General features: G+C 39.8%; 1 protein-coding gene across 7 annotated transcripts in view; it reads right to left on the reverse strand.

Annotated features, from left to right (window-relative positions):
- The window catches only part of RHOBTB1 (Rho related BTB domain containing 1), a 127443-nt gene that overhangs the window by 16058 nt on the left and 92762 nt on the right, over positions 1-18623 (reverse strand). For 4 of the 7 annotated variants that reach the window (XM_064374155.1, XM_064374158.1, XM_064374156.1 and 1 more), the window contains 3 exons: positions 7167-7352; positions 2560-3533; positions 804-922 (listed from right to left, as the gene is read on the reverse strand). In XM_064374155.1, coding sequence (XP_064230225.1) covers positions 804-922; positions 2560-3533; positions 7167-7352 — 1279 coding nt within the window. Of the gene's footprint in view, positions 1-803; positions 923-2559; positions 3534-7166; positions 7353-13215; positions 13273-18623 lie in introns of all 7 variants that reach the window. The other 3 variants (XM_064374159.1, XM_064374162.1, XM_064374160.1) reach the window with 1 other exon arrangement.

Raw genomic sequence — 18623 nt, forward strand, 5'->3', positions numbered from 1 at the left:
TGTACCCTATGACTATGTACAATTATTATTAGTCAGTTAAAACTGAAACAACAAGAAAGAAAAGACATAGGATCTCCAAGATGCTGTTTGCGCTGCTCTAAGCATATCCCCCTTCTAGAGATAGAGCCAGTGGCTGACAAGTGACACAGCTACTTCCACTAGACCTAAGTACCTCAAGAGGCATGTTCAGGGGAGCAAACATTTGCTCTGTTACTGCCTCCCTAAAGTTAACAAACCCTCATATCCCCTCAACACAGGCCAAGTCAGGGCAGAGCCTTAGATAGTATTATAGCTCATGGTAACCTCAAGGACAATCTAGTGCATCCCTCGGCCTGCAGGTGAGGAGGTGGAGGCACAAGAATGTGACTTCTTAAGGTCCCTTGTCTGGTTAGGGGCAGAGCTGAGCTCAGGACTTAGGTGGCTGAAGAACTCTTTTCACTTTCTGAACTACTGAGAGACATGCTCCTCTTGTTCTTGATTTTGATAGTACCGTGCCTGTGACATTTGCCGAGAGGTACAGCTGATCATGTCTTCATGGATAAGGATGGCTCTGAGGATGAAAGGATATATGGCATGTAAAGCACCCAGGTGCCCCCACACAAGTGCCCAATAAACAATAGCTCCTCAGAACTGCAGAGCTAAGAAAAAGGTGACCGAATACCTAAGCACTGCTAAGGAGCTATTTCATGGAGCCAGTTTAAGGATTAAAGTCATCTGGCCATTTACCCACTTTATATAAATACACAGACACAGGCACATGCACATTCATAAAGACACCACTATGCTTTTGGGAAGGCACGTACCTCACTGTTGGCACTTTCCACAAATGACCCCCCGAACATGGCCGCCATCCACTCACAGCTACAGATCAGCAGCGGCTTGTGGGCACTGATGGCTCCATCGTCCAATTTAAATATCACATCTGCCAAGGGATTGAGGAAACACAGCCATGAGCCAACTTCGCCGAGAGCTTCAACCAAGGCTTCTGCTCTCGAATCCACCAACCTGTGTTTCTCTTACTCTCTCTTGAATGCCTTTACTTATTGACTTTATGTCAACTGCTATCTTTGGGCCTTGGCACATCCAGCTCCCACCTAAGGGAGCATGCATTTAACATCATCACATATAAAGTCAGGACAAAAACTTTCTGAACCAGAAAGCAACAGTAAAGAGGGAATATTTCTTCCTCCTTGCTATGCAAAACTTTAAGCATATAAAACAGTAGAAAGAACGGTAGGATGATCACTCATTTATCCCTTGTTAACATTTTGGCATGTTTGTTCGATGTATATTTTAACTTATAACATTTTACTTATTAATACTCAGAACAGTCTCCTAAATAACCATACCATGATTACACCTAAGAAAAATAAAAATTCCCTACTATCATCCACTATATAGTTCATATTCAAATTTCTCCAATGATTCCTAAATTGTATTTCATAGCTTAAAAAAAAAAAAAAGAAATAGAATTCAATTGAGACTCCCATCTTGTATTCGATTACTATGTCTCTCCAGTAAGGAGGGGGTGATTTAATCAATTCCACCTAAGGCTCACTGTTTAAGTTACTGTAGGTTTGTAACATATTCTTTTCATGAATTTTCAAGACTATTTCTGTACCGCAATGGCCAGTGTTTGAAGTAAATACCACTCATAAGCTTTAAAATGAAGGAACTGTGTCTTTAGTAACCACTTGCTAAATATGTAGTGCCCTGGCATGGATTATAAAAGATAAAGACAAAGATAAAGGTATCCATATAAATAGAAGTCAGGAAGTCAACTTTTTACAATGAAATACACACACCCACACACCTACCCAGAGGACAATTTCAGAATAAAAACAGTCCAAGTGTAAGACAGTACAAATATGGGTCAATAACCCATATTGGATGCAGGCCACCAGTGTGCTTAACAATTACGAAAGGGTACTGTGGGCAGCATATGGCGTAGTTATCAAAGGCAAAGGAGGAGCAAGAAAACTACAGAAGTGCAGGGCCAAGGAGCATGAGGACAGAAAAGGAAAGGGGATGGAAACAGGTGAGACGCCTTTTGTAGGAAGGTGGAGGGCCACCAAAATTGCTTCAAGGACTTTAGTGTCCTCAGGACTCGAGATCACTGATTTTTGTCATGGATCAGTGCCGAAGGGTCAGTGAGAATAGAATTGGTCAGAGAATGGATTCTGAAGGGGAATTGTATGCAATGAGCCCATTGGAGATCGGTTCAGGGGTCCCTGATCCAGTCTTGAGGAGCAGTGTGATACCATGGTGGTTTATGGAACAGGTTTTGATACTGACAAAAGCACGGGTTCAAATCCTGGCTTTTCCATTTATTGCTGATGTGATCATGAGCAAATTACCTAACCTCTCTGTCCTTTGGTTTCCCCCTCTGCAAAATGGAGACGATCATATTTAACCCTTAAGTCTGATGAGAATGAATGCCTGTAGCTTAGAAAGGTATATGGGAAAAATAAGCACTTATAAATGTTAGCTATGGTCATGTCTGGCTAATGTTCAGTGAAACCCAAAGGTATTAATGGCTCTGCGCCGCGGCGCACTCACCTGAGAACGTCCCCTTGCTGAGACACTCTTTTATCCGGTTGGCTTTCCTTACGTGAAAGGCTTTTGTAATCTCCTGGTTCATGAAGGCTTCCTTGTTCATGATGTTTTCCACCATCATCCTCAAATCGAACATCTCTAAGACCTCTGCGATCTGAGCCAGGCCCATCAAGTCCTTTTCCTTTTCATCCAGTTGTCCTGTATAAAGAAACTGGAGCAGGGTCCGAAAAGGCCCTGGCTGGACTGAAGAGTCCATCCTGACCACAGTCACGGGGCCCACCCGCTTTGAAATGGGGTTGACTTGCATTTCCCTGTGCATGCCAACAAATCCCTTACTCCAGCCAGCCAAAGTCTGCGTCTCGCAAACTGCATCCTCAGCTTCCAGCCCCAGAGCCTCCACCAGGCTCTTGTTTGAAGACTTCCACTGCTCCGTCTGAGGTGTCCTAGGGGGGCCTTCCTCCCTTTCCTCCTCTGGGTCAACACTCAATATCCGCCCCTGGAAATCTCTGCTCTGCTTCTCTTTCTCACAGGCTTCTTCACTCGAACTCGGGGATTCTTCACATTCCATTAAAAACAGATCATAAAATTTGGAAGAAGAGGTAGCAAGGTAAATTCGATGTGCAAAGATGTGCTCCTGGTCCTGAAGGATGAACAGAACGTCGGCACACAGAGGACTGTCCAGTAAACAGGCAGCTTCCTTGGTCCCCGTGGAAGGACACTCTGGAATCTTGATGACCGGTGGAGGGGCTTTTGGAGGTAGGAAGGGTGCCTGAAGTAAAGGTTTCTGGACTTTCTTTAAGTGAGATTTCCAGAACTGCAGGTGCCTGCGGGAAATCAGCGCTGCTCGGATTGCATTGTCAAACACATCCTTGATCCCAAACTGGTCAAACACGCTTGTTTCATAGTATGGTATGCCAAGTTCCTTTGCTACCTCTCGGCCTTTTTCTGGGGGCAAAATGTCCCCTCTCTTTATGGGCCTGAAATAGAACATTTTAAAAATTATAATCAATCAGCCTTATTTTGGGAAAAAAATAGTAACGAGGACCTATCTAGTCACCTAATGGAACTATACGCTGAAAACTCAAGTGAGGCTTTTAATCTCTGGAAAAATCTGCCACCGCTTCAAGTCTTTCAACTATAAAGGAGTTATGATTGCAGGAAGAAATAGTGCTTTCAAATATTTCATAGGTTCGATGCACAGATTTTACACATAATTTGTGAAGCTTATCCATAAATATTCCACATTTTTATGTTATAAATGGCATTGTTTTTTAAATTTTATTTTCCAATTGTTCATTTCTTAGTTTATACCAATACAGTTGATTTTTGTGTATTAACCTTTTATCCCGTTATTTTGCTAAATTGATATATAAATTCTGATAGCTTTTTTGTAGATCCCTTAGGACGTTTCATTTACATGACCATGTTTATATGGTCATGTTATACGACCATGTGCCTGAATAGGGAGTTTTACTTCTTTAAAAAAATCCTCTCAGCAGCAACCACAGTAACTGAAGTATCATCCCTTTACTAGCTATTCGATCTTGGGTAAGTTACTAACCTCATTAAACATTGGTTTTCCCATCTGTAAAGTGGGAATAATAATAATGAGTACTTATATCTTGAAGGACTATTGAAAGGTTTAAATAATTAGCATGACTATGCTAAGCGTAGTATTTGGCCACAGTAAGTGCCTGATAAATGTTAGCTGTTATCATCATTATCACTACCATCTTCATCTCCTTCATCTTCATCAACAGCATCTTATGCTTGAAGTTTACTTTATAACTTTAAAATGCATTCATATACATTTTTAATTTGAGCCTCACAATAGCCCTGTGAGGTATTATCTTTTGTTGTCCATTCTGAGTAAACTGAGGCAGAAAGGTCAAAGGATTTGTCTGAGGTCACGTTTGCAGGCCTCTGAGAGACCTCTATTAAGCAATTAGAGCCCATACTTTCCCACTCCTAGTTAAATGATCCACTTCCTACAGCTCTTCTCTATTGGATTTGTGAATCCTCTTTCAAATCATCCCCTTCTCTTTTCCTCCACTCCCTTCTTCAAGCCTTCATCTTTTGCTTGGACTGGTGCATTAGCCCCTTAACTAATCTTTCTTCACACCCACTCCCCACGTTTTAGTCCCCAGTCCTCACTGCTGCAAGGGAAGTCCTTACATAACACAACTATGACTTGGCAGTAGTTCTGTTTTAACTTCGATTTCAAAAAGCCCCTGGAATAAAGTCCATACCCTTTAGGCTGGCACACAAGGACCATTTACAATCTAATCAAACCCTAGGAGGACAAAGTTTTGGAAACAGTAGACTCAGTACAGTGCTGGGGTTATGGCATAACCATGGTAAAGGCATAGATGGTTCCACAACATGGGCAGGAAGTGCTTTCTTGTGACACTCATTACAAACACTTGCTTGATTCTAACACACACTCTTAGGAACTTATCTTCTTATATCAGTATTTAGCCTTCAACAAGAAAGGTAATATATAGAACATGCACTGGTCTTAGGAAGAAAAAGATGATACTGGCGAGAATTTGAATTTGACGACTTGGATGGGTAAGAGGGAAAATTATAGGGTGTTGATAAAGGTGGAAGAGAAGTGCAGGGAAGGTTTAGCTTCAAAGTTTGCTCCTGTGGGCATTGTGTTCCTTGTTCTTAAGACAGGCTTGAAATTTACTAACTGATGAAACTCTTCAAGGCTTAGCTCAAATACCAACTCCTTCACGAAATCTTCTTAGAATTGCTCTGCAGAAGGGATTGTCTCCTCTACTGTTCTCAACAGCTCTGCAGCTCTCCTCCAGTCACGATTGTGAGGCCTGATTATCACAAACTACTCTTTTATATAGAAAGTTGCCGAGGCAGGGCAGTCTCTCATTCATTGTGGTCTTCCTAACCTATATGTGGCTCCTAATATTCAATTCCTAGTCCATGCACTTAAGAACAGAAAGATTGTGGAAACTGAATATAAAGTGTTTTTAGAAATTTAATGCAAAACATACCTAGAACACCAGAAATTGTGTAAACAAAGTACCATTTACTTTTGCTTGGAAAGCATAAAACGTTGTGTCAATATAAACTTTTGTAATAAACCTATTAGGTAAATGTCAAAATAAGGGTTTTTTGGTTGCTGTTTGCTTTTTTTTTTTGAGGCAGGCTCTGTCACCTGGGCTGGAGTGCAGTGGTGCAGTCATGGCCTACTGTAGCCTTGTCCTCCCAAGTTCAGGTGATCCTCCCAACTCAGCCTCTCAAGTAGCTGGAACCACAGGTGTGCACCACCAGGCCTGGTTGATGTTTTTAAATTTTTTTTATTTTTATTTTTGTAGAGATGTGGTCTCACTATGTTGCCCAAGCTGGTTTCAAACTCCTGGCCTCAAGCAATCCTCCCACCTTGGTCTCCTGAAATGTTGGGTTTACAGGTGTGAGCCACTGTGCCCAGTCTAAAGCAAGGTATTAATATAAAAATTTTTCAAAAGAATTACTCTCCAGCCAAAAAGGTCAACATAAAAAAGACATAAAACGTTTTTTATAAAGGGAATTTGAGGGAGCTCACATTTTAAGAAACGTATTTCTCCTTATATGGTTTGTCTGTGTCCCCACCCAAATCTCATCTTGAAATGTAGTTCCCATAATCTCCAAGTGTTATGAGAGGGACCTGGTTAAAGGTAGCTGAATCATGGGGGCAGTTTCCCCCATGCTATTCTCATAATAGTGAGTAAGTTCTCACTAGATTTGATGGTTTTATAAACAGGATCACCCTTTGCTTGGTTTTCATTCTTCTCTCTCCTGCTGCCATGCAAAGAAGGACGTGTTTTCTTCCCTACCTCCGTGATTGTAAATTTTCTGAGGCCTCCCCAGCCATGCTGAACTGTGAGTCAATTAAACTTCTTTCCTTTATAAATTACCCAGTCTCAGGTATCTCTTTATTAGCAGCGTGAGAATAGACTAATACACCCCATCAAAGTCAATATCTGCATTTTAAATATAGTGAAACAAACTCTCCTTCAAGTTGTATTTTACATTTATGACACTTAAAAATATAAACACTAGAGACATTTAAAAAGTTGTATTTGTTTGTTTTACAACTATAGGTCCAAACGATTTTCAAAAAGTGGACACTCATCTTGAGAATGAAATACTGTAATAGGTTGGACTGAGGAATACAAGAAGATGAAAAACACTTCAATATGTGTGTTTGTATAAATCTGATGTTCCCTGGGGCCCAGATGCCTCTAAGTGTTAATTAACTTTATTGTAATAATCATAATTTCAAGGGTGACATTAGTATGAGTGACCAATATTTTGTCTAATACTTTACACTTTTCAAAGTTCTTTTATTCATATCCTTTCATAATTAGGGAATTTCTGTCAAGTGCTGGCCAATCGTTTGACAAAAATGAGTTCTGACACCAGAGATGAGGGTTCCTATTAGAAGGGCTCAGGGCACACCCCTCATGATTCATGGGCTGACTTAAAGCCCAAGGCTGACTGATGAGATCCAGGAGCGCTGAAGAGCAGAACGCCAGGCTACACAGACACCTGCTGCCTATAAATCTGAACTTGGCCAGAACAGGGAAACACTGAGTCCCTTGGCTTACCTTGCTAACGGGCGCCTGGCTCGATTAACAGCTTCCAGGTCAGCATAGCGGAGATCGAGCTGGCACCCAACGAGGACAACGGGTGTGCGAGGGCAAAAGTGCTTGATTTCTGGATACCACATGGTTTTCACATGATTTAGGGAATTGGGATTAGCAATCGAAAAACAGAGGACCACAACATCGGACCTAAAAGGAAATCACAAAGGAAGCTTTTATTGCCTTTTAACGTTTTGTTTTCTCTTTTACCCTTATGATTCCTCCCAAATCCCATCCTTCTAATGCCATCTCATGTCACAATTAAAAAAAAAAAGACCAGATATTAAAACACATCTTGGAGTCATGCAAACAGCCTGATAAGCCCCCACATTCCAGCACCAACACAGCCTAACGGTTCATTTCCATATCGCACTGCAGAATGCTGATGCATTGAAGTTTCCAATGAAGTTATTTTATGGTGGAGATGGTTACCCAAACTTGCCTCAGTCCTAGAACCACAACATGCTGAACTATTTCTCTTCATCACAAGAAATAGTTTCAAGAGAAAAGAAAATAATACAAACTACCTTTTACCAGTTTAAACAACATAAAGGTGATGATGACTCATCCCAATGAGATAAAGCAAACAGTTTCAACATTACTGAAAATGTAACAAGTATTTGCTGTACAGGGTCAGCAAATACGCAGAAGGATTTCTGCCCTTCTTCCCACTTATGCACACATGTAGACAGCATAGCCACTTATCTGTTTCCGAAAAGAAAAGTCCTGAATTTGCAGGAATTTTGACTCTTTACTAGGTAAGGCAAGAAGGTAATATTTAACATGTAACTAGGCAAGAATTAGATTGATGGCTAACAAGATGAGAAAATATTGGAAGCAGATTTCTCAAATGTTACATGAGATACAAAGCAGGTATATGGGGAAAAGAAAAACTGCTTTATCATAAATTTTGACATAAGGGCCTTCCACTTTTACATAATAACTTACCATTCTAGAAGTCAAATAACTATTTTGCGAAACAGTTGTCCAATTATGGTGTTTGATAAATAGCTGCTAAAAGGTATCTTTAATAGGAATTATAAACCATCATTCTAGGTTAAAATGTGCTAAATGATGACTTTCAAAACACTGAGGCAAAAGGATATAAAGAATAGGAGAAGTTATGCCCAAGGATTCAAGACTGTCTTGTGGCTAAATTCAGAAATAAACTCTTACAATTTCATTAGATGTCAATTTATTGCCTTTATTGTTTATGTAATGAGAAGAATCAAGTCGATGAATCAAAACACCTTCTTTTTAAATCATTAATGAGCTTTCCCCTCTACATATCAGTGAAGACAAACAAATATATGCAGGCAACCATAAAATTTCTAAAAATAATCATTTGCAATGCAGAAAACTGCAGGGTGCTTACATTAAATGTAACTCACAAGCTGTGTCTTTAAATTTATATTCAAGAAAAGCTGCACCAGACCACAACAAATAGAGGAGAAAATCCTAAGATTAAAATATTTCCAAATTATAAAAGACGACCTAGGACTTAAAAGTAGATGAATATATTAATCTGAATGTTTAGAATCATCTTGAATAAAGATATCAAAGATCCTTGGATGCTGGGATAATATAAGTGAAAATATGCATAACTATATAAATGAAAAGGAAACATGTCTTGTCTTTGGTATTCTGATTTACTTAGTGGAATATTCTGTGCTCAATCTTAGTTACAATCAGCATAAATAACAGTATCCAGTAAAGCCAAGAATGCTTTGAATTTTACATTTTTTACGGGCTGAGTTTTCTATTATTCATAATCCTATTTATATCAGGTATCTGATGAGGCTCTGCTGTAAGCTTCATCCTGATCATAAAATAAAGCCACCATGAATTTTGGCGCAGTGAGAACAGCACGACAATATCCAAGGTTCAAAATTATAGAAAAGGAATTGAAGAAATATATCCAGCACCTAAATGTGTTATAGTATGTATAAAATAGTTCTAATTGGTGCCTTCTATTTCCCTATCAAGGCACATGGCTCTAAGGGAAATCATTCTCGGAGCTTAATTTATATGACAGACATGTAGCTAAATGTCAATTCTGTTCTCGAATTTTATGATACAGCATGTGAGGTTTTGAAATCAGAGCTAGCTTGGTTGTCAAGGTTACCATGATAACACTCATGCTATTGAACACATACTAGTTGCTATCCAGATGACCTGTAAACAAGTACAGACAGGACCTTGGGGGTTGGAAAAAAGGGAATCTTGTGGTGATAGCAGCACAATGCCATCACATAATACAGGTCCTCAGGGCTCAGCTTCTAACTATGTCACATCAATATCTAAATGCATGAAATGCCATGGGGAAGCTGGAAAAATAATTCAGTGTTCTGTAAATATTTCGCCTCAAAATGATGATAGTTAGAGAAAAGAGGTTGTGTTGAGAGCAGTACTACCTCTGAAGATAAAATAACAAATTATTGAGTCAAAATTCTATTTGTGTATCAGAATAAAAGTCTTCTTTTTCCTTTCATATTCACATCTAGGTGTTGTGCTCATTATTTCACACTAAAAGCAGTTAAAAAATAAGATCTTTTTTTTTTTTTTTTGAGACGGAGTTTTGCTCTTGTTGCCCAGGCTGTAGTGCAATGGCATGTACGATCTCCGCTCATCACAACCTCTGCCTCCCAGGTTCAAGCGATTCTCCTGCCTCAGCGTCCCGAGTAGTTGGGATTACAGGCATGTGCCACCTTGCCCGGTTAATTTTGTATTTTTAGTAGAGATGGTGTTTCTCTGTGTTGGTCAGGCTGGTCTCGAACTCCTGATCTCAGGTAATCCACCTGCATCGGCCTCCCAAAGTGCTGGGATTACAGGAGTGAGCCACCGTGCCTTGCCCAAAATCATATTTTAAGTACCACATTGCTTAAATGTCTTTTAGTTAACCTTTGTTGATCTAAATACAAACACATTAAGAAAACTTTATATAAAGATTATACAGAATTCTACTCTTAAGATCTGCCATACCAATGTATCTCCCTAAAACCAATTTTAACCAAAAGGCTGAGCATTAGAAATCAATGGACACAGTAATAGAGCTATAGAAAGATGCTGCTTTGATGCATTCCTTACTAACATTCTTTTCTAATTCCTAATTCTCAACACATCAGTATCCTCCGTGATATAAACACATATACAATCAAGTAACTATTTTCAGAATGCCAATTATTCCCTTTAGATTTTGAGCTTTTTTTTTTTTTTTTAAACTAGTCAAAGAAGGCACAAGACCTGCAGCTAAGAATATCTCCAGCTTTAGGCAGAATTCCAAGGAACTAGAGATATTAAGTAACTTTTAATCAAAACATTCATTCCCATGTGGAGACTGTTCAATGTCTGACATAAGCTCGTGTTTAAAAAATACCATTCCTCTGAAAGATAAAAAGAAAAAGGCAAGTTCTAGCATTTCTATTTCTATGGCTCTGTTACATTTTTTAACTTTGAAGAGTCAGTTTAAAAATAATTGGGAGTGGTGAGTGTGATGAGGACATTCTCACATATCAGGCAGTAGGGTTAGTCTAGATATAACCTTAGGGGTCCTGTTTCAGCTGTAAAAAGAATTGAATAGGATTTAAATGGAGTCCCACAGCTATTTGAGGTAGAAAGCATAAGAATTCGAGAATGCAGAGGCAGAGTACAGGGTACATGAGATTGTAAATTCCAGAACCTGAATACTAAGAAGGAGTAGGAAGGGGTTTGGAATGTTTATTATACTTATTTTTATTAAATATTTTATTTTTCACTGGGCTAAACAGCTTTATTAGAGAAAACCAGAATTGCAAAGAACTTAAAGGTATATGGTCTTAGCTGCTTGCCTGTGGAATGTTTATATTTCAGAAAAAAATGACTTCTTCTTTCTAAGGAGAAAATACCAATACGAAAATTTCACTGGGTACTAACACATCAAATAATGTCCATGAAATAATGTTTTGATTAGTCAAGTCAAAAGCAATCTGAAATAAATCGAAATGTTGAAACAATTGGGCATCTTGTTTCATGGAGGAGTGGGAGTGAGTCAGAGAGACCAAGTCATCCAAAAATGCCTGAGCTGATGAAGCCAAGCTCAGTTCCATCAGTTTTACTTCATATATTAAACAAACATAAAAAGCATATATTTTTTTCAGTTATCTTTCGAGGGGAACACTGGCCAAAGATAGCGTGTAAAAGATTGGCAAGGATAGCTGAATAACATAAGGAGTACATGCAGAGTTGGGACCAATCTTTGTTGGAGGATTAAAGAAAAAAATCCAAAAAAAGTGCATCTTACCCACATATCTTGGCCCTAGCTAGACTTTGAACAGCAAAATACCACACATGTTCTCAGAGACTGTCTTTATAATGTCTACAGTCAAATATAGCAGAGTTGGTGGGAAAAGATCGGAGAAGCAACCAGAAGCCAAACCTCTTTTCCAATCTGAAATACCAAATTCATAGAAGTGGTCGGAAAAGGGTAGATAATCAGTAACAAACGTTTACTGTTAAATGAATTTTCTTCTACGTTCTTTCCTGTCGCAGCAGTACTCTCTGGCTTCTTAGTCTGACTTTCCTTTTCTAGTCCCATCTACTTTGCCACTATCATCCAGCTGAGGAGCTGTGGGCCTTGGGTTTCCTTACCTGGTTAAGTGAAAGAATAATTCCAACAGTATCTTTTAATAAAGAAGCTTCAGATCAGGTCAATTTTACGGGCAATGAGAAGGACAGTGGACTCTATCGAGTTCTCCAGAAAGCCGTGAGTGGGACAGCCAAATGCCCTTCTCAAGTGTGTCTGGGTCCGGTTGGGTCTCTTGCTACACTAACACTTGGTGACCAAGAATGAGCTAATAATTGTATATAATTATGAGAATATAGAATCTGGTTGCTTCTTCTCCTATCTTTTCCCACCAACTCTGCTATATTTGACTGTAGACATTATAAAGACAGTCTCTGAGAATGTGTAGTTTTTTGTTGTTCAAAGTCTAGCTAGGGCCAAGATATGTGGGTAAGATGCACTTTTTTGGGGATTTTTTTTCTTTAGGGTCCCAACTTGGCGCATATATATATATATATATATATATATATATATATATATATAGCTCAGTTGCCCAGGCTGGAGCGAAGTGGCTCAATCTCGGCTCACGGCAACCTCCGCCTCCCGAGTTCAAGCAATTCTCCTGTCTCAGCCTCCCAAGTAATTGGGATTATAGGTGCCCGACCATGCCTGGCCAATTTTTTTGTATTTTTAGTAGAGACGGGGTTTCACCATGGTGGCCAAGCTGGTCTCAAACTCTTGACCTTGTGATCTGCCCACCTGAGCCTCCCAAAGTGCTGGGATTACAGATGTGAGCCACCACGCCTGGCTGCTAATATTTACCCGAGTTCTGTTTGAAGTAACTCCTTTTAACATACATTTGGACAAATTATTTTGTTCTGTGTTAGGATCCCACCTCTTTATATGTCATCACTGACTATTACTTATTTTTTAAGGAAGGACTCCCATATCCAGTATATGGGCAGACATCGTGGTCACATTTTAACGGGATTCTTTTTTTTGTCACTGTGCATGAGTCCCCCTCTGGTAAAGATTCAAGTAGGAATGTCTGACCTCCTTCTTTGGGGCTTCAAGCTTCTATCTCCCTGCTAGTAACTGAGGTAGGTTCTTTACAGAAACATTTTCAAGACCATTCATGTCGACAACATATCTTTCATGCATATAGTCTGACAGAGCTATGCAAACAGACAGATCAAAACAGCACAAAACAGCTGGGAGCATGGCAGAGAAAAGGAATGTGTAACACGTGGCTTTGGAAAATTTTAGTAGGGGAGCAGCCCAGTGTGTATGAGATGCAGAGGGAGTCGTCAGTGATGGGGCACATAACCACCAGGAGATGAATGGCTGTGTAAGCTCATACTCATGGAGGATGGAGAGGCCTGTAGGGGAGCGCCTGGCGGGGGATCTGGGGAGAGCAGGGCAGAACCATGCAGCGCCCTGGATGTGAGCAGAGAAATCAAGTCAATACTTTACCAATAGCGTGAGGCTTCTTAAGTACAGATGTTATGTGGGGAAAACTGTCAAAATATCCTGAAATATATCCAGATTTGGGAGTGATTAGCATGTGCAACTATTTTTTTCCAAGCCCATATCTGCATGTTTAGTAGGAAGCAATATTTTAAACCAGTCTTCCACCACCCTCTGAAAGTGGGGCCAAAGCAATGCATGCTCTTAAGTGCAGGGAAGTCGCATCAACATCCCAGCAATGCCACCAAATCCTAAGATAGATAACATTAGGTTGGTGCAAACGTAATGGCAAAAACCACGATTACGTTTGCACCAACCTAATACTTGAGTCTTAGAAATGGTTGGTTCTACCATCATAGTACAAATATCACTGGGGGCAATGGCCCTGCCATTGTTGCGAGTTATCATCCAATGAAATAAGGCCACTTTCCACTCAAAATCTTATTTTCTATACTTGGCAAACCATATTCCCTTAGTGTATTCTTACACGTCACGTAATCATCAGAAGTTGAATACATGTGAATTTTGCATGAAGCACAGATACTTTATTAAAAGAAACAGCTTAAACAGTCTCACTTAACTCCTGGTCAACAAATGCAGGAGGCGCTGACATAAATAAGACTCGCTAAACAGAAGAAGGTGAAATTGTGGTAATAAATTCCCTTCCAGCTCCACCTGGAGTTCACATCCCTCTTTGGCATTCTCTGAAGTGAAATTGCTGAGGAACCTCCTTCCTACATATTTCATTTTTTCTCCTGAGGGCAAGTAGTACACGTAAGAAACCTTTAGCATCAGCTGCAATGCTACATGGGAGGTCCCTGGGATTAACTTCCCCGACTCTTCTGAGACCAAACTGTGTAAACCAGCAAGATCATTTGACCACGATGACAAAGGGACTCTACCCAGGCTTCTCGGCAATTCTCTTTGAATCGGTAAAGATGCCAGGAATGGTCAAGTCACTTATCCAATATTATTCATCAACCATCTAATCATTTCTTCCAGAAAGAGTAACTGAGAAGCTACTGTGTACCAGGCACTCTTCTAGACATTGGGGATAGAGCGATTAGTAAAAGACACAAACTGCTGTCCTTGTTGCACTTGTTCTCATTGTGCTTACATTCTAGTGAAGACCGACAATAAAGAAGAAAAAATATTTAAAACAGGTAGTGCTAAGTGCTAATTAGAAAATAAAGCAGGGAAAGGGGATGGAGATATTGGGGAGTAAAAATTGCTGTTGAAACTGAGGTGGCTAGGGAGGGCCTCGCTGAGAAGGTGACATTTCCAGAAGCCCTGGAGGAAAGGAGGGAGTCAATATGGCAGTATCTGGGTGAAGAACCTAGCAGAAGAGGAAGCAGCTAGTGCAAGGGCCCGAGGTAGGAGCCTGCCTGAGGTGCCTCCCTGGAGGAAGAGACCATGCCATTCTGCTGGAGCACAGTCGTGAGGGGAAGCTGGAGTTTTTGAGCAGGACACCATGATATAATTTATGTTTGAGCAGCGTCAGTCCCTTACTCTAATGAGAACTGACTAAACTGGTGGCAAGGTAGGAATGGGGAGAGGACAGAGAGTATCAGGGATAGGGAGCGAAAGGGAGGAAGAAGCAGAGGACTGGTTAAGAGGTAAGAATTCAGCGAGAGAGGATGGTGACTCTGCCGAGCCTGAAAAGGGTCCCCTACAGGTGGAAGTGGCTGCATTCTGTATACAGATGCTGAAGGTATAGCCTGAGGACCAGATGTGGAATGTGAACCAAAAGCGTTCAGAATAGTGCTAAACTTTTTGCCTGAGCTATTTATTCTTGCTTCCCTGTTCCGGGAACTGGCACCTTGACTTCAGCATTGTTAACACTGAATTATTGTTTTTGTAGCTGTCATTTCCACTATAGTATGAGGTCATTTTCAGGGATTTTGTCCTGTTCCTATTAGTTTCTCTCTCATTGTGTACAACTCAGTGTAAGAGAACAGGCCCTCAAAGAATTTTTATTAAATTAAAAGGCCTTATGGATATCAGAAAGTAAAACCTGCATATGCAAATGTGTCTGCAGACTCAAAGTCTAAAAGAGATGAATTTAGGCTTAAAATAAGTCAGAGAATCATTTGGATCTTCAGTAAAGAATGAAAATAGAATGTGAGCCATTACAGTTCTTCAGACTATTATTGCTGAAAGACTGCCATGTAATATCTCTGGCATATGGCAGAGGTTAACTGGTTAATCACTATATATTTTAATTATTTGAATTTCTCTAAAAAATCTCTTTACCCCATGTAATTGGATAATTTCATAACATCAGAATAATAATGAATGAATAATTTCTTCCAGGAATTAGATTATCTCCAGTAGCAAAGGAAATGTACAGAAATGGACAGGTTACTTGCAAGATTAATTACAGGTAAGTTACAACAGAATTAAGGCTTAAGGTAGGAGTAGGGAGAGGCCAGGAGGGCTACAGACAGGATGGTCTATTACACAGACCATCTTGCTTTTTAAAAAACACACAAAACAAAGAAATCACTAAAAGGATAGTCAAGATGATACATTAAAAAAAGAATTCACTAACATGCTTTCTGTGTCTGCAATTCAGAACTTCCTCCTTCTGACTTAATCTCTCTAGGCTGGAGACAGAGGCATTTTCGGCAGGGGGCATAAAGTGGTGGAATAATTCTGGAAGTCTGATCGTGACTAATATTAGAAATTACTGGTAGAATTGTTGTTAAGACTCACAAAGGAAAATATCAGTGAAAGTGTTCTACAAACTGTTAAGTGCCAATTACTGTCAGAAAAATGTAATTATGTGTTCAAAAATCACCAAGAATATATCTTATATGTTGACTTTAATCAGAATGGCAGAACACTTTCATCAAGAGATCTTTTCCTTTTGGATTACCAGCTGTGTCCTTTACTGATATGGAATAACTGAAAGATAGGTAACAGAATTATCCACTGAAGACAGGCAGAATTATTTAATAGTCTCTTTCTTTTTACCACCTACTTTGAAAGGAAAAACTGTATGGCTGGAATATATTTCTTCATCAGAAAGTTCCAGTATAAACACATCACAAACTGATGTTTTCTCTTCTTTCATTGTGAAAAGTCAACACACTTAGTTGTATTTGACCCGAATTGTCAAGCTTCCTGTTATTAAGCAGTAACAGAAAAAAAGTGAAAGGAACGCAGAACACAAGACGTTAATGTACTGAACAACGCATATATTCCGTATTATCTTTGCCCATTGCAGTGGCCTCATTAATCGCACTCCTGTGGCCTCTCTTGGGCCCATCAATGCTTTTCTGGGCTGAGCCACAAAGGAACCAGGCACATGACCGGTGCTTGGGCAGCAGCCAAAATCCTTCCTAGCCCTGGCACATGGGTGAGCCCCAGGCATCAATCAAGCCCTGTTGCTATCTCATTTGGCACTCCACTTTCCAAGGACAATTTCATCCTGGGGACAAGGCTGGGTCAGGCATAGGAATCCTAGCTCTTCTGCTTTTTTCTTCTGGGTAGAATACAAGATGTACCAGTTCAGAGTGGGAAGGACAGTGTGGGACAGCAGGCTGAGGGTGGCACAGAGGATGGTACATGTATTTTCTGTGCACCAGATGATTCGGCTTCACTGCAATTCTATGCTTGAGTTCTTTAGTACAGAATCCATAAACTTCCATCACAGATTTAATTTTTTGAATTATTTGTATGCATGTAGCCTAATGTGTATCTGTTTGTTTTGGATGATCACATAACAGCAATAATCCACCTTTAATTGTTCTACTTAATGCTCTCATCTTTAGGCAAATGGATTAAAAAATATCTCTCTATATAATTATTCTTAAAAATTATTCCTGTAAAGATCTTGAAAATGATACCCAGAGGAGAAACAACCTATGATTGGAAAAGCATTATTATTCATACAAGTAATTCGCTGTTTAAGAATACTCATTCACGAAAGACATTACCAAAAAAATTTTACAAGTCCCAAAACTTGGGGAAAACAAGGGAGGATGTGAGGGTGTAGCTGAGTGTTAACTGTCTCCTTTTTCTCCTGGCTTTGCAGCTGATCTTTCCATTTGCTAATTCACTAAGGAGAGGCTAAGCACCAGTATTTTCCACCTCCATCGCCTGCAGGTTAAGCCATCACTTGTTATTCTTATTATAAAAGTGCACATATAAAATTCAACTTAGTAAAATAATTTGGCATTTGTTATAAGACTATTTCCTTGTCGATGCCTTAGAAGATCCTGGAACATATGAGGGAGATTTGTCGACTCATTCAACTAACATTGATCAAGCTCCTATGAGGTACCAGGCCCAGGTATTAGGGATAGAGAGTAGAAAGACAAAGTCTCTGTTCTAAATATACTAGGATAATAGGATAAGGGGAATGGGCTAAAATTAAGGAGCCAATTTTCCCACAATACAGTTATTGCTACAATAGAGATTTGCAAAGGTGTCCTATGGGAACACAAGGAGACACCTCACTTGGATTCTGAAGGTGACAGAGGGGTGGGGAGAGTGCAGAGAGGAATTCTAGGAGTATGTGACTCTTGTTTTAAACCTTAGAATATGAATAGTGATCAGCTAGCTTGAGAATAGGTGGAGTAGGGGCCTAAATCCTAACATAATGCATGTTTGTGGGCCTGGAGGGTACGAAGGACACAGAACTAACAAATACTTTGTTATGTCTGGACCAAGACAAAATGTTGGGAAGGCAGGCTGGGATTCAATCCAGAGAAACAAACGAGAATGGAGTCTCATGCCCATGGTCTATTAACCAACCCCGATGAGAGGGCACACCTGATCACTCAGCTCTCCACCCAATTTCCAGTCAGGGTGACTGGGTACAAAATGGTCACATTTATGCTCCCAGAGATTACCATCACGTTCTCCAGTTCCAGAATGAACCAGCTACAAAAGACAAAATTGTTACTATTTGATGAAGAAACAGAAAACTTTTACAGAACTTGGTGTTCTCCATTTGGCTATCACAGGGTATCTGGTAAAACGTTTCTTGTTAGACAAAGATATAAACATAACCACAGACTGAGAAACGGGCCCCTGGGTCAGACTATGAGCCACTGAGTGGGAGGTTCTAGCTCTGAGAAAAGGGAAGCAGCATGATTTTGTTTGACAATATGACAGTGGCCCATCCTTAGCTTCAGGATTATATAAATATCTCATTTCTTATATTCAGCTACTAAGGATCTGGTTAAATTTTTTTAAGTTCACATAGTGATTTATGTTTTCAGTGGGAACTAACTCAAAGGTCCATAAATAATTAAAACATACATAGCCTAACATGCAAACTTTTCTTCATGTATCATAGACTACTTTGTCCATATTTCTCTTCTTTTTTTCTCTTTTTTGAGACAGGGTTTTGCTCTGTTGCCCAGACTGGAGTACAGTGGCACAATCCTAGCTCACTGCAGCTT

Source organism: Aotus nancymaae, unplaced genomic scaffold (assembly GCF_030222135.1).
Source record: "Aotus nancymaae isolate 86718 unplaced genomic scaffold, 86718_ANA_hifiasm-v0.15.2.pri h1tg000010l, whole genome shotgun sequence".
Taxonomy (NCBI): Eukaryota; Metazoa; Chordata; class Mammalia; order Primates; family Aotidae; genus Aotus; species Aotus nancymaae.